Source organism: Melospiza georgiana, chromosome 3 (assembly GCF_028018845.1).
Source record: "Melospiza georgiana isolate bMelGeo1 chromosome 3, bMelGeo1.pri, whole genome shotgun sequence".
In the NCBI taxonomy this organism is placed as follows: Eukaryota; Metazoa; Chordata; class Aves; order Passeriformes; family Passerellidae; genus Melospiza; species Melospiza georgiana.
The window spans coordinates 59,321,613-59,335,634 of record NC_080432.1 but is presented as its reverse complement, the minus strand read 5'-3'; the positions used below and the strand labels follow the sequence as shown (position 1 = coordinate 59,335,634).

Below are 14,022 nucleotides of genomic sequence, written 5' to 3'. Positions count from 1 at the left end.
ATTAGTTTAAGTCTCTTGGCATTTTTCATGCTGATCCTTCCTGTCTCACAGCAGGAGAAATATGCAACTACGTAATGTAGCTGCACTGCTTTGAAAACAAGTGAAAGGACCTGAAAGGACCTTCCATCATATTTGGTGAAGGGCAGGGGCAGAGCAGGAGATAAATGCTGCTCTATCCTTCACACAGAGGATTTTGTTCAGATTACACTATGGCCAAGAAATCACATTCATTTTGAATAAAGGAACAAAACATTTACTCAGACATACTTCTACAGCCTGAAACGTGGAAAGTTTTGGTCCTAATACCACTTGTAAAATAAACATCATTAACAGAGATATGAGGCAAAAAAATGGAATGTATTTCAGAATCAGAAAAATTCATGCCAATGGAGGATAAAAGCTGCCTAACTCCATCTGATTTCATAGAGCTTTGCAGATGCAAAGAAATGACATATTTATATATTGATGGCAGAGGGTATTCAATAGGTATATTCAATAAATCTCTGTGATAGGTGTTTTCAAGAGGAGGGGAGTGATCTGTGTGAAGGATAAAAGTAATGAGTGGAGAAAAGTGCTGAGCATCAGGAAATACAGCACAGGCCTATTTCTGTGATGGATCTGTATAAGCAGAGTGCAGCACTGAGTAGGGTTCAAAGAAATTGGCTCATTTCTTTTGCCCCATGGTGTTAATTAGTCTGTGCCACAATGGTAATTATAATTCTTAATGTGGACACATTAAGCACAAATTAAGGAAAGCCATTTGGCCATTTCCTCACCTCTTTGGTTTCTCCAGGGTACATAGTATTTCAGGAGTGACTATGGTTGCTTTGTTACCCAAAGATTTCAATACAGAAGAAAAATAGGCTTAAGAAGACTGGATGTTTTGAAACTACATAACGAATCAGATTCTTGTCCAGAGACTTTATTTCCATGATAGTGTAAAAATTTTAAGATCTTTTGAGTATTTTCAGTAAATTAACTATGCCTGTATGAATGAATTGAAAAGTAAATTTAAATTCTCTTGGCACAACACTACCCTGTGCTTCTCTGATTGTTAGGCATGGTTGAGTGACGATTACCAGATCATTTCAAAAGTTCTTTCATTCCAGTAAGAGCACTAAATAACTTTGGTCCAGGATGAAGAAAGAATCTCCCATTAAATTCCCAGAAAATGCATATGCTCCCTGACAAACCAGCCCTGCTTACATATTAAGGCCTTATTATTTAGTCCTAGAGTGCCATAAGGGGGATCTCTTCATGGAGGCCTGAGTGGGGTGCCAGGGTGCTCTGCCAGCAGTGTAGCTGATGGTGACGTGTGCTCTTGGCTCGCAGAGTCATTCATACACTGAACTTTTTTGGGCACTGTTTACATGTGTTTATTCACCCTTATGCAAGGAGGATGTGCACGTCTATAAAGGCTTTAAATGTCTTGGGGTTTTTTCCACACTTCCTGCCAAGTTACATAAATTTTATAGCTTCACTAGCTTGGGAAAAAAAAGTTACCTCTCCTCACCACCATTCAATTGAATGGTTTTATCATCATTTTCATAAGACATTCCCTTAAGACAGCATCACACAGTTAAGGATTTATTGTTTGAAAACTCAGAAGGGGGTGAATGACCTAGATGTAGTGGGTATTTCTTAGTCTTACCAGGCAAATGAGGTTTTTTTAAAGCCTGCAAAATTCCATCCATGAGACTGGCAAATGAAAAGCATTATATTATGCAAAAGAAAGGGCAGAGCAATAGGATGGGATGAGAGAGGATGGTAATTTTTTTCCCCTCTAATTTCTAATGGAAGGAGTGCTGTTATTACCTCAAAGAATTTGCAGCGATGACTTGCTGTGTTTGTGACATTTGCCTCCAACTGTTTTCATAGTGACTGGATTTCTCTTTCAAGTTTGAGAAACTGGCAGTGATGTTCACATGGACATAGAAGCTTCTCTTACATGAACCTATATAGAATCTAGTCTGAGAGGCCTTTTTTTTCTTATTTGAAAAAAGGCAGCATGAGTCTGGGTAATGTACTGGAGGTAAACCTAGTGCAGCCTTGATGTAATATCTCAGTAAGTGAAATATGTTCATGCATTTCTAAATTTTGGGTAATGTCTAAAATTTGGGTAATGTCTAATTGAGCCAGCTCAATACACTGAAAACACCATATCCAGAAATAAGGACAACACAATTGTAAAAAATATGCACTCAGGAAAGAAAGATGTGGAAACTTTTCTTGCAGATAAGCAGAGAAGACTTAAGCACAGTTTCACTGTCCAGTTACAACTGATGAGCCATCAAAGGCAATGTTTACCACGGCTGACAATTTAGCATAAGTTTGCACATACATCTGTAAACATTGCTCTAGATGTGGTACACCTCTCTGTATGTGCATGCACAGTAGGGTCACACACATCCTTCTGAGACATACACAGTCATGGAGATGTACAGGTACAATATGCACACCACACCATGCATGTAGGAATAGGCCATGAAATAAGTAGCATTTCTCTTAATGTTTTCCCATGTTACCTGTGCTCCCTCCATTAAACAACCCCTGACAGGGATTGGCTCTCTTGATATCTAAAATTAAGCAAAGCATCCTCAAGCACACCTAGGAATGGATCTGGAAGCAACTACAATGATATTTCTCGAGGAAAAAAAATACCATCTATGTTATACTTTGAATGTGCAGTGTGAGTGGTGAAGAGCAGTCTAAGTCCCAAATGCCAGTACAGCATAGGTGACGAGTTTGCCAGTTAAGATTGTGAAGCACTGTCAGTGACCTCAAATACTGTGATGCTCAATCTCAACCAAGTTGCAGTGCCATGGTGTATGAAATGAAATAAACATAGTGTAGAATTCACACTCAATTTTTTTTTCAACAAATAGCACAACTGCATTATCTCTGCCTTACTTTAAAAGCTGAAGTACAAAAATTCCCAAGTATCAGACATTACAAATTAGCATTTTGCCCACTATCTTTCTGGCAGCTCAAAAATGTAGAAGTAGAAAAGTGCAGATGCTATAAATGATCCATGCTTGCTACAAGGCTCCAAAGAAGAACATCCTAATTAAATGAAGTTTTTAATTCCATGAAAACTTGAATGTCATACATGCTTTAGCTAAGCTTCTAAACAGAGTGTTTGGGTATCATGGGAGTGCAGTGCATGAGTCAGAAGAGGCAGCCATCATTATGAACACCTCAGCTCCACCAGACATCTCTGCATACCCTTTGGGCTAAAAGGAAGCAACATACAAATAAGTATCACTTTGACCTGCTCCCAGAAGCCAGGGCAATGGTATTTCAATGGGCAAATACGTAAAAGATATAAAGAATATATAAAATAGAAAATCGCAGAGGGTAAAACTACCACGATGAATATATATGCTTTTCAAAAATTCCCAAATGCATGATGATTAAAATACATGATGATTCATGAACAGTGTGAAGTTCAAGCTACTGGTGGTTTGGGAGAACATCGCTAGGGACAGGTCATCTCCTGGTCAGCCTTGATGAACAGACTATTTGTGGCACAGACCAAAAATTTCTGCTCATAAGGAGCTGGCAAATGTGAAGCCTTCTCCAGTTGTTTTTGATATGTTTCATACATCTTTGACAACTCCTGAAATTAGTAAAGTGTCTTTTGATAATGTAAGATCAGATAATTTTCCATAGAGGGACTGTGAAAGGAAAAGAAAAAACACCTGATAACAAGACAGGCTTGTAGAGAATATTTTAACACAAGAATCTAGGAGCCACCTGGAGGAAAATGAGGGTTTACAATCTCGAATATAAATTTGAATAGTGATGCATAGTCAGTGGGTAAGGGGTGAGTAAAAAGCAGTTTCAAGCAGATAGTATGACACTGCTTGACCATCCCTACTGTATATAGTGTCACATGATGATAACTATTTTTAAAATTTTTGATGCTGCTTATTAGGGAAAAAAAGTTTAAAACTTCCTTTTGCTTCAATATTTGCATTCTGTAGAGGCAAACCAAGTGTATTTCAGGATTTCTACTCACTTTTTAGATCTATAAGGTTGATAATGAATCAAGAGTTTTTAGAATATTCTTGCAGAATAAGTAAAGAAATATAATAATCAAGACAGCCAAGTAAGAAAAAGAAGCTGCACATAATTGAGCAAGTCATCAACTCTCTCAGAACATCTGTGTGCATATTCCTACTGCCAGAACCCTGTAGCCTACTTATTGTTTAGGTTACACGGATCCACCAGTTTAGATCCTGAGAACTATGCAGGACTTTCCTATACTTGTTTAGCTTTAAATAGTGCCAGACTGATCTGTAGTTCACTATTGTTGAAAGTGTGTTGTGCAGGAGTAGGAAAAATGCTTCATGCACCATGGCCCTGGCCCTCAGGTCTTCAGATCAGACATCTCTCACTGCCTATGCCAGTACAGAAGTAATGAACTTCTATCACAATTTCACACTGAAAAAGCCAAACATATAATGTATTTTGCTGCCTGTTCAGAGACGGACAGTGATTGAGTCTGTTCTACAAAGCTTTCTCCAGACTACCCATTGGCTCCTGTCTGGCTATCTCTTCTGACTTTTTGGTCCTTTTCATGTGGAGTCTAATCCTGTATTATTGCAATTAACGGAGACTGGTCTCTGAAAAGCCAGCTTTCAGAGCTGTGAGGAGGGTTAATGGGACTGAGCTGTTTGTCTGCCACAGAATGACGCTTTCTACTGTGTTTCTGACTTAAATCTCCTCAAAACAGATGAAATATTACACATTGTACTTCCTAAAAGTAATTCTGTGTCATTGGTCTTGCATTGTTCTTCTTCTGCGACCTATTATGTGTGCCTGTGTTCATAAATAATATATCCACTAGTGCATACAGCTAAAATTTTTGTGTGTGCATGGGTTTAAAGCAAATACAGCAACATATAAAACACAAATTAAATTGATGCTCACTGTACTTGTAATACAGCCAAATTCTTAATATTTTATAGTGCATATTCCATTAAATAAATAATAACTAAATTGATCTATGCTACAATATGTGTATACATACACATTTTATGATACCTGTAAATAACATTTTAAAGCCTGTTCACACATCAAAAGACAGGTTGTTTATTTCTCTGTTAGAACAATCCAAGGATTTAACTCTTCCTATTATGTAAACAGTGGTGACAGACGCTTTCAAGGAAGCTTAACTTCAATAAAAATAATAGTTTCCCGTTTTAAAATCAATACTAATATACCATAAATCCCCCGATGAACTCTGGCTTCCTTGCATGCTCTCACATTTTGTGTATTAGGGGCACAGCACTACTCTAGATATCAGAATATAATAATATGGCAATATATATAGATATAGATATATATTTAAATGTTAAAACATTTTTAGGTCAACTTGAGTAATGAATAAATTTAATTTATATGCTTCTTTCTATAAATAAAGGTAATTAATTTTCTTTGCAACATGGGTGCCTTTGTATGTGGGTAGCAAACCAGCAAAACAATTTCGGTATCTTTAGTTCAAAATGCAATTGTGACATAGATGAAGCTTTAACTTTTTTCTTTTTTGTACTAAAATAGTACTTACAGTAGAGTTCAATATAATTTATGAGATTACTTTAGGGTAGACATTTTAAGCAACTCATACAAAAGAGAATTTTTTTATTTTTTTTAATAACAAGAAAGCCAGGATAGTCTATTCATTTCTCAAGCAGACCTTTATGAATCACTTTAAAAGGACACTACAGCTGAAGACTGAAGAGCAATATTTATCAACATTAAATAAAACATTCGGTGAAATATGTATAAATATTTCTTTATATGAACATAACACAAAATTAAATAGTTTAGATACACAGACACCATTTAATATATTTCCACTGTTGTCAAAATCATCTGTAAACACCATCTCACACTGAATACAAAAGCAGCTTTAACATCAGTTCTGTATTCACAACACTGATGCCCCTTTGTAAAATAAGATACTTGTTTTATTTTCAGCAAAATAAGAGTCTAAGCAACAAAAAAAAAGTTTTGGTCAGCTCAAAGGAGAATACAAAATAATCTTTCAACATGTAACTAAATCAGATATCAGATTTAGAGCAACAGTTTAAAGTACAATCCTTTCCCCAGGGGACCTCTGACATTTATAAATCATGTTTGGTGCAGACCACCTCACAAATACCAGGAAATACTGGTCATGTCTAAACTATAAATATTAAAGCCCTTTTAAAATTGTCTTTATCAAAAATTGCCAGGTTACAAATTGGCAATATCACATTTTTCACACCACTGAAGAACCTGGCATCAAACGGATTTAGGTGCACTTCTCCTGATGATTTTTAAAACAGGTTGTGAACAACAAACACTTTTTAGTGAGCATCCTTCACATGCAAAAATAAAGCATTTCTTTGAAACAAATCATTTGCATCTGAAGATCACAGGGGCAGACAGTGCAAGCAGCAGGGCTCCACCAACTTTTATCAGAAAGTTACAATCTGAACTTTCACGGGAAGCCGTAGAGGCGCTGCACACAGGATGTGAGCTGGCTCTGAGAAGGGCGGTGCATCCCCACGGTGCAGCTCAGGACAAGGTGTTGCAGGAGCCACGTGTGCTTTGGCAGCAGCACGGCCTCCCCAGCAGGACACGGGGCTGCTGCTGATGGTTGCACCTACCTGGCCCCTGAGCAGCTCCCTTTGTGCAGCCCAGATCTGGGCTCTCATTATCCTGTGCCCTGCCAAGACAGCTTCCTGCTCTTCCCTGAATGCAGCCTTCAATTCCTCTCCCCTTTGTATCATTTAATGATCACTTTCAGGAGGGACTCTGAGCTCAAGATTAAGGTTTTACTGGGAAAGTACCCAATTATAAAACTCTGTAAACTCACAGGCTATGTTTTGGTTATCTCAGTTTGAAATGTGGACACTATGTTTTGGTTCCAGAGATAAACTTGAATTTCAGGTGGCAAATAATGAGTTATATACTTATAACATGATCTTCGAACTTTTAAAAAGTTTCAATCACATGTAATCACGATGGGGGGCCCTGTAAAAGCTAGAACAAATAGGTCACCTCTTTCCTGGTATGTGTGCATTTCAGAGGTGTGAATGCATGCTACGCATACATACACACTCACACACACACATATAATCTCAGCTGCACACAGAGATACTCAGAAATCAGGAATAAGGGGTACAATTAACAATATATCAGAAGAGAAGTAGACAGGAAGCTCTACCAGGACAACAAGAGGCAATTTTTCAACCTATACGGTGTCTCAATTTCATAATCCTGTTTCACTAGCTTGCTACATCTGTATGTAACTTGAATTAAAAGTTTTTGGATTCCTTGGAAAAAGAAAAGCTGGGCTAGCTAGATGTGCTTACCTGAGATCCCAGAGTTGATTATAATCAAAGGGCTGGGCACATCAGTAATGGGTTTATAATTGCTATATAGCTTCTCACAAATTCATAGGAAAACTTTATTAAATCTTTCACTCCTTAGTAAAAATGTTGAAGTTTCTTAGTTTTTGAATGTGGATTGACTTTTATATTAAACTGGATTTATTGAAAGGATAAATAAGCCTGGCAGCTGCTTTCATGTCTAAATCATAGAATCAGCACCCTGGACCCACCTTCCCTCATCAACCCATCCTGTCTCATCCCTTACTACCTTGCCCATCCTGCCCTGTCCCATGCCATCCTGTTCTGTCCTATCCCACCCCATCCTGTCCCATCCCATCACATCCCTGCTTCGTTATTTTTCTATTTGTTTAAAAAATACTATTCTATGAAGCTTCCCTAGGGATCCGCTTATGAAAAATGACAGACTGCCTTTGCTGATACTGCTGTTTGCGTCGTTTTCGTTTGTCACACTGGCACAGCAGCAGCATCTTAAAAGTGTTTCTGAATGTTTTGTTACACAGTGCATAGCACATGGGGTTCACTGTGCTATTGATGTAGCAAAGCCAATACCCCAGGTTCCAGAAAGTTTTGGGGATACAGCTGCAAAAGGTGTTCACCAGAACCATGATGTTATATGGGGTCCAGGTAATGATGAAGGCAAACAAAATGGCACTGAGTGTCTGTGCTGCTTTCTTTTCTTTGATAAGTGACATTCGTTTCCGTTTTGTGATCTGACTTCTGGTCTTCAAGGCAAACTTTTTTGCCAGGGTTGCTTCCTTAAAGGACAAGGGCAGGGCTGTCGATGTCTTGGTGACTGATGAGATGCCATCAGAAGCTGTGGTTGTCTCTTCTGATTCTGGTTCAACTGGAAGCTTAGTAAAGCTCTTTTGGAAATTTCCACCATCCTGAACACCTTTGGGAGGGTGCAATTTTTTAGGTTTCTTTTCCTTTGATTCTGTGTCGGATTTCTGCAGTTCATCCCCTGACTCGTGCAAATCTTCCGAGGAGGGTAGTTTTGTGGAATTGAGGATAGCACTGTGACCAGGGAGCTTCAGCACGATTGAATAGATGGCCCTGGTCTCTGCAGCAATGTCTTCTTCATCAGAGGAGGCTGAATTTTCAAGGGAGGCAGCAGCATCATTGTTGTTCCAGCTGTCGCTGCTGCTATGCTCTTGGTCCCCCTGATCTGTGCTGGGTTCCCAGCTCTTCATTGTGAGCCAGAAGTGGCAGCGTCTGTATTTCTTTCGGGCGGAGCGTTTCATGTTCTGCCGCTGCAGCTCGTAGCTGCTGCAGCTCCGGGAGCTGCCTGTCTGGTGCACGAAGCGCGCCGCCTCCGCTTCGCTGCCCGAGGCCTGGAGCCCTGCTAACTCTTTGGTGCGTTTCTCCGTCTCCTTGTAGATCCTCCAATACAAAATACTCATAATGGTGACTGGCAAATAAAAGGCAGCTATGGCAGTGCCAAAAGTGATGATAGGTTCACTTAGAAACTGGATGAAACATTCGTCAGGAGGCACAGTCCTCTCCCCAACAAAATACTGCCAAAACAAGATGGCAGGGGCCCAAAGAACAAAAGAGACGATCCATGCTAAACCAATCATTATCCCAGCCCTTTTGGTTGTTCGTTTGGCTCTGTATGTCAGTGGCCTAGTGATGGAAAAATACCTGTCAAAACTTATCACGAGGAGGTTCATGACAGAGGCATTACTGGCGACATAGTCAATGGAGAGCCAAAGATCACAGGCCAAGCTTCCCAAAGCCCAGTGGTCCATGATGATGTATGTGGTATAAAGATTCATGGAAAGAACACCGATGATCAAATCTGCACAAGCAAGGCTCAACAAGAAGTAGTTGTTGACTGTTTTCAGTTGTTTGTTAACTTTAAATGCAACAATCACTAAGATATTTCCTATGATGGTCACCAGTGCAAGGATCCCAGTGAGGAAAGCAATCAAAACTACTTGCCAGATAGTGTGTCCACCCAGAGGGTCTTTGCTTGTGGCATTGAGGGTCATGTTTGTTGATTCCACAGTGGAGAAAGGAAAACTCTCTGTGGTCTGAGGGAAATCATAGCTGCCAATGAGTGATGCTGCTTCATCAGGGAGTCCCGGTCCATGCGAATCTCTCTTCCAGAAGGAGCTCACGTTCGGTAAAAGGAGCGAGGATGAACTGTTATTATGCATGATCATTGTGGCTCTCTGACATAGTCTGTAGCAGAGAAAAACCAAACAAAAATCAAGTGAACAGGTGAAGATGTTAAATAATCATTCTCATACTTGTACATAAAATCACTTTAGCACTTTGAAAGATGTCTTTAAAAAGCCAAGCTGTCTGTGACATATTTCAAGTCAAACCTTTGCTCATGTAAGATAACTAACACAAAACTTTCCCCTGTTTTGATATCTAGTGTAAATGAGGTTTTATTAGGTTACAATGAAGATGTCACATTATTATCTAATTCAGTCTACTTTTAATGCATTCATCACTGTATAACTCAGAAAAAGAACACAATAATAATGAATAAATACTGCTCTGGTAAATCAAACAGTTAAATTTCAAGTCTTTTGCCTGATAGAATTATTGAAAACTCAGAGCAGCTCAACTTCTAAAAAGAAAAATGGTAAGACAGGACTGCTGGAAACCATCCTTCTTGCAATGTCTTATTTAGGAAGCAGGCGTTTTTTCCAGAGCTGTCAGACAGGATGAGGTCAAAACCAGAATAGTATGAGAGAGATCTCAAATAATGATATTTGCTAAATATATGCCAGAAATTATTAATGTTATAGGGCGCAGACCTTTCTTCACTCACACTGGGGATGGAGAGCAGAGGATGAAAGCCAGAAAGCATCCGCTCTGCAGCCATAAATTTCTGAAACCTCTGTAGGGCAACAGCCAATCTAGTCAAGTATTGGTTGAAAACTCTGACAGGTTCATTTAGAGGACAATAACATAATTATGCTGCTTTTTCATAAAAAAAAAAAGACAAGTTGGTATCTTCTAACACACAAGAAAAGATCAGGAAGAATATATCAATAAAGGGGATAAAACTTCCATTAAAACGGGTAGAAAAAAATCACTTAGAAGTGATGGTAAAAGATAACAGTATTGCTAGGAAATAAAAATAGTTAACAGTTAGGTGGTAGTTCCCATTTTCACTGTATAACAAAACCATGAACTAATCTGAGTGCTAGACTTGGAAATCCAAAACAAATATCATAAGAGATAAGAGATACAAATAATCTTGCAAAATTAATATTCAAATGCCACACTATCTATCAGTAACTCCATAAACCAATTGTGAATTCTATTTAATTGTAGACTTTGAAATGTAGTTCCAATGGAAATGTAACGATAAATCCTTTCAGAAATGCCATGATTCAAAAGACTAATGATGAGGAGTCCTGGGTTCATCATAATTCAGCTTCAGTCTTTCAGACACTGAAGAAGTGTTGGAACCAATACTTTCTTTCTTTCTCAGGTGAGTTCCTTCACGTCTGGACTTCAAAGTAGCTTCTCTAAGTCATTGTTTCAATGAAAATCTGAACAGTCCTTAGCAGTCGAGAAACTGAGAACAACCCACCATCTGTCTCCTGCTGTCCAGTGCAGTCCTGCATCTGTAATTTGGTTTTTAAACTCTGCAGGGATTAGAGGGAACCCTAAACTTACATTGGCTGCACTATTTGATAAAATGCAAGTGCCAGTGGGATGATTAGTAGAGTCTTTTGTTATTCTGCCTCTTCCACAAGCTCCTGTAATTGAACCATTTAATTCAATAAAAAAAATGTATTAACCATATGTCCATCTGCACAGAAAAAAGAAAATATCACTACCCCCACCACTACAACATACCAGATGAGCACAACTGGATTTTCTTGCCTTTAGGCAACCAAGGCAAGCTGCATTATCCATCATTTCCCAAAGCTGCCATGCTGTTTCTGCTTTCTGCTTAAGTGCTGCAGGGGTAGAGTGTCCTGGGTTTGACAAGATGACAGCGGGATTCGCAGTGCACCGCCAGCACCTGCCCAGCAAGCCAAGCTCTGACAGAATGATGTGTGACCGAGTGGGAAAGCAGCCACACATACCTCAGTAAAACAAACAGTGCAGCACGGCCTGAGTGAGGCAAACATATCAAACTGTGAAATGATTATAGGTTTACATACCATGATAAGAATTTACAAATCATTGGTATGATACACTACATTACAATTTCAAGGCAGGGAGTAGCAAAGGAAACTTCTTTTAGCCGAAGAATATACAATTACTTACCTAAGATCATAGTAATGGCATTCCCTGTGGGTTTGAATCTTTTTGTTCTTGTTTTTGCTTTTTAATAGGCTCTTATGAAAGGCACAGGCCAGAGATCATCAGACACAGTGTACACTTCCCAGGATCATTCAGGAAAAGTGTAGGCCCAGTACAGGCAATGGCTATATAGACTTCCATACACATCCAGCCAGCACACCCCTGCTCTCTGCCCTGCCACAGGGAGTGGGATTTTAGATATTCCACTAAGACCGACTGGAAGGGTAGGAGAAAGCATCTACAAAAATGGTCAATGATTTCAATAAATGGGTATATCCTAGATTTAAAAGCCTGGAATTTTGACTAGCCTAATTTACTGTACATTGCTGTAAATAGAAAGCAAAATAGAATAAACAGTAGTAATAGTTCTGTCACACATTTTCAGTGCATTTAATTTCTCTCTGCTTATTTCAGATTTAAATGCTTTTGTGGATACACCACATTTTACCAAAATTTTTCTTTTCCTTAAATCTTCCTATTCAAGAAGTCTATTTTTCTTGCTGTCTTTAAAGTGCTCTATGAAGCATTTTCTGAGAAGTGAGATGGCAATCTAAAGGCTTGGCTATCTGTGAGCTCAAAACTAGCAAGCCTTTATGGCTGAAGAATTTCACAATGCATCTGTTTACACAGACAAGAAAATTGCTTACCTTATTTTTCCATTTTCTTCTGCACTGCTCTTATATACACATTAGCCTAAACAGCAGAGAGCTCCATGCAGTGATTTATAAAAGTCTTTTCTAACACAGAGAAAGGAAGCCTTCAGAATGCTTAATACAGTTACCTAAAGTAGCACATATACTTTGTTCCAAAACTATTATTTGGTAACATAAAAATATATATTTCAATTACAAGGTTTTCCTCAGATTATTGGCAAGATTATGTATAACAATTTTTCAAAACACACAGCGGGGTTTTTTTGTTTGTTTTTTTTTTTTCTTTGTTTTTCCTCAAAATACAGTGTATTTTTTTCCAAATACAATAAAGCATTTTAAAAGCTTGTAATAGAAGATTAAAGCATTCACAGTTCTATATTTCTAGTAGCTCATATCAATTGAAGCTAGTGTGGCACAAAATAAAGGATTCCATATGAATGTTTATGTTGCAACAGGAAGCACAGTATAATTATCAGTGAACACAAACTCAGATTTATCACGACTACATTACACTTATATCAAATACATTACACTAAATAGATTTTAGCTTCTTTGAAGAATGAGAATACAGAACTATAGAAATCAAGCACACTAGGAAAAATCCTGGCCACTGCCTTGCACATTCACAGTAGATAAAAACAGATTGTCATATACTTATATATATGTACATATACACATCAGTGTATCTACATACAAATGTATATCACATATAGTGTGATGAGTAGATGTATACAGAGCTGCAGATGAAAGTACATGTGCATGTATATATATATATATGTGTATATATACCAAGTAGATGTGTATATATATGTATATATACACTTATGTCTATACACACACATATATCTGCAGCTATATATACACATAATTTTGTCACATTATTCCAAATATTGTTATAATGGAAGACTATATCTTTCACTAATTAGCTATCAACTTGAAACAGATAATGTTCAATCAAACATATCCCAGTAACACTTCAACCCAAATGCTTCCATTTTGCATCCATAAATATATTTTGTTTTCTAAATTCACCTAAATTAAATGCCAGTGCTTTAAAATTAATGACTTAGATTTGCTCATTATTTGCTCACTCTATTTGTGCTGCTAGCTTGAAATCTAGCATGAGCAAATTAGGAACTCATTTCTCTAACAATATGGATCCTTTTCATTACATTGAAGAGTGTATAGAGAACCCAATGCATAGCACTGAGCTACCTGATCCATCTCCCTTGCAGCCCTGCAGTCAGAGGAAAGGAGCATCCCTCCTGGGGGGCAGAGGCAAGGGGATGCTACCTCAGTGCTCCTGCTGGGACATCCAAGGATGGCAGACTGGGAGTACCTGAATCTGTGCACCTGGCACAGCCAGGAAATGCACTCTAAAGCTGGGCCATGGCAAGAGCCTCTTCTGTGCCTTAATTTGCCAGTTAGCTTTGGCCAAACATCTACCATCTTCTTTACTAGGAGTGAGAGACTTACCTTCATAATGCCCAGCTGTACCTGCCACATCCTCTGGGGACGTGATTGCTTAAACTGTGTCTGCTTTTACAGAATTTGCTCTTCCAAACACCTTACTTCTTGTAGTATGAACCCTTCACTGAGGGTTTTTATATTATGATAGAAATATAACTTTGAATAGTAATGTATTTTAATGGCCAGTGACTTCAGTGGAAGCATCTGCTTATTTA

The 14,022-nt window shown here is 38.4% G+C and overlaps 1 protein-coding gene across 4 annotated transcripts in view; it reads right to left on the bottom strand.

Moving 5' to 3' along the window:
- Positions 1–2,139: 2,139 nt before the first annotated feature.
- Positions 2,140–14,022, bottom strand: part of CHRM3 (cholinergic receptor muscarinic 3) — a 268,432-nt gene continuing 256,549 nt past the window's right edge. For all 4 annotated transcript variants that reach the window (XM_058019730.1, XM_058019733.1, XM_058019731.1 and 1 more), the window contains one exon: positions 2,140–9,590. In XM_058019730.1, coding sequence (XP_057875713.1) covers positions 7,769–9,590 — 1,822 coding nt within the window. In that variant the 3' untranslated portion in view covers positions 2,140–7,768. The remainder of the gene's footprint in view (positions 9,591–14,022) is intronic.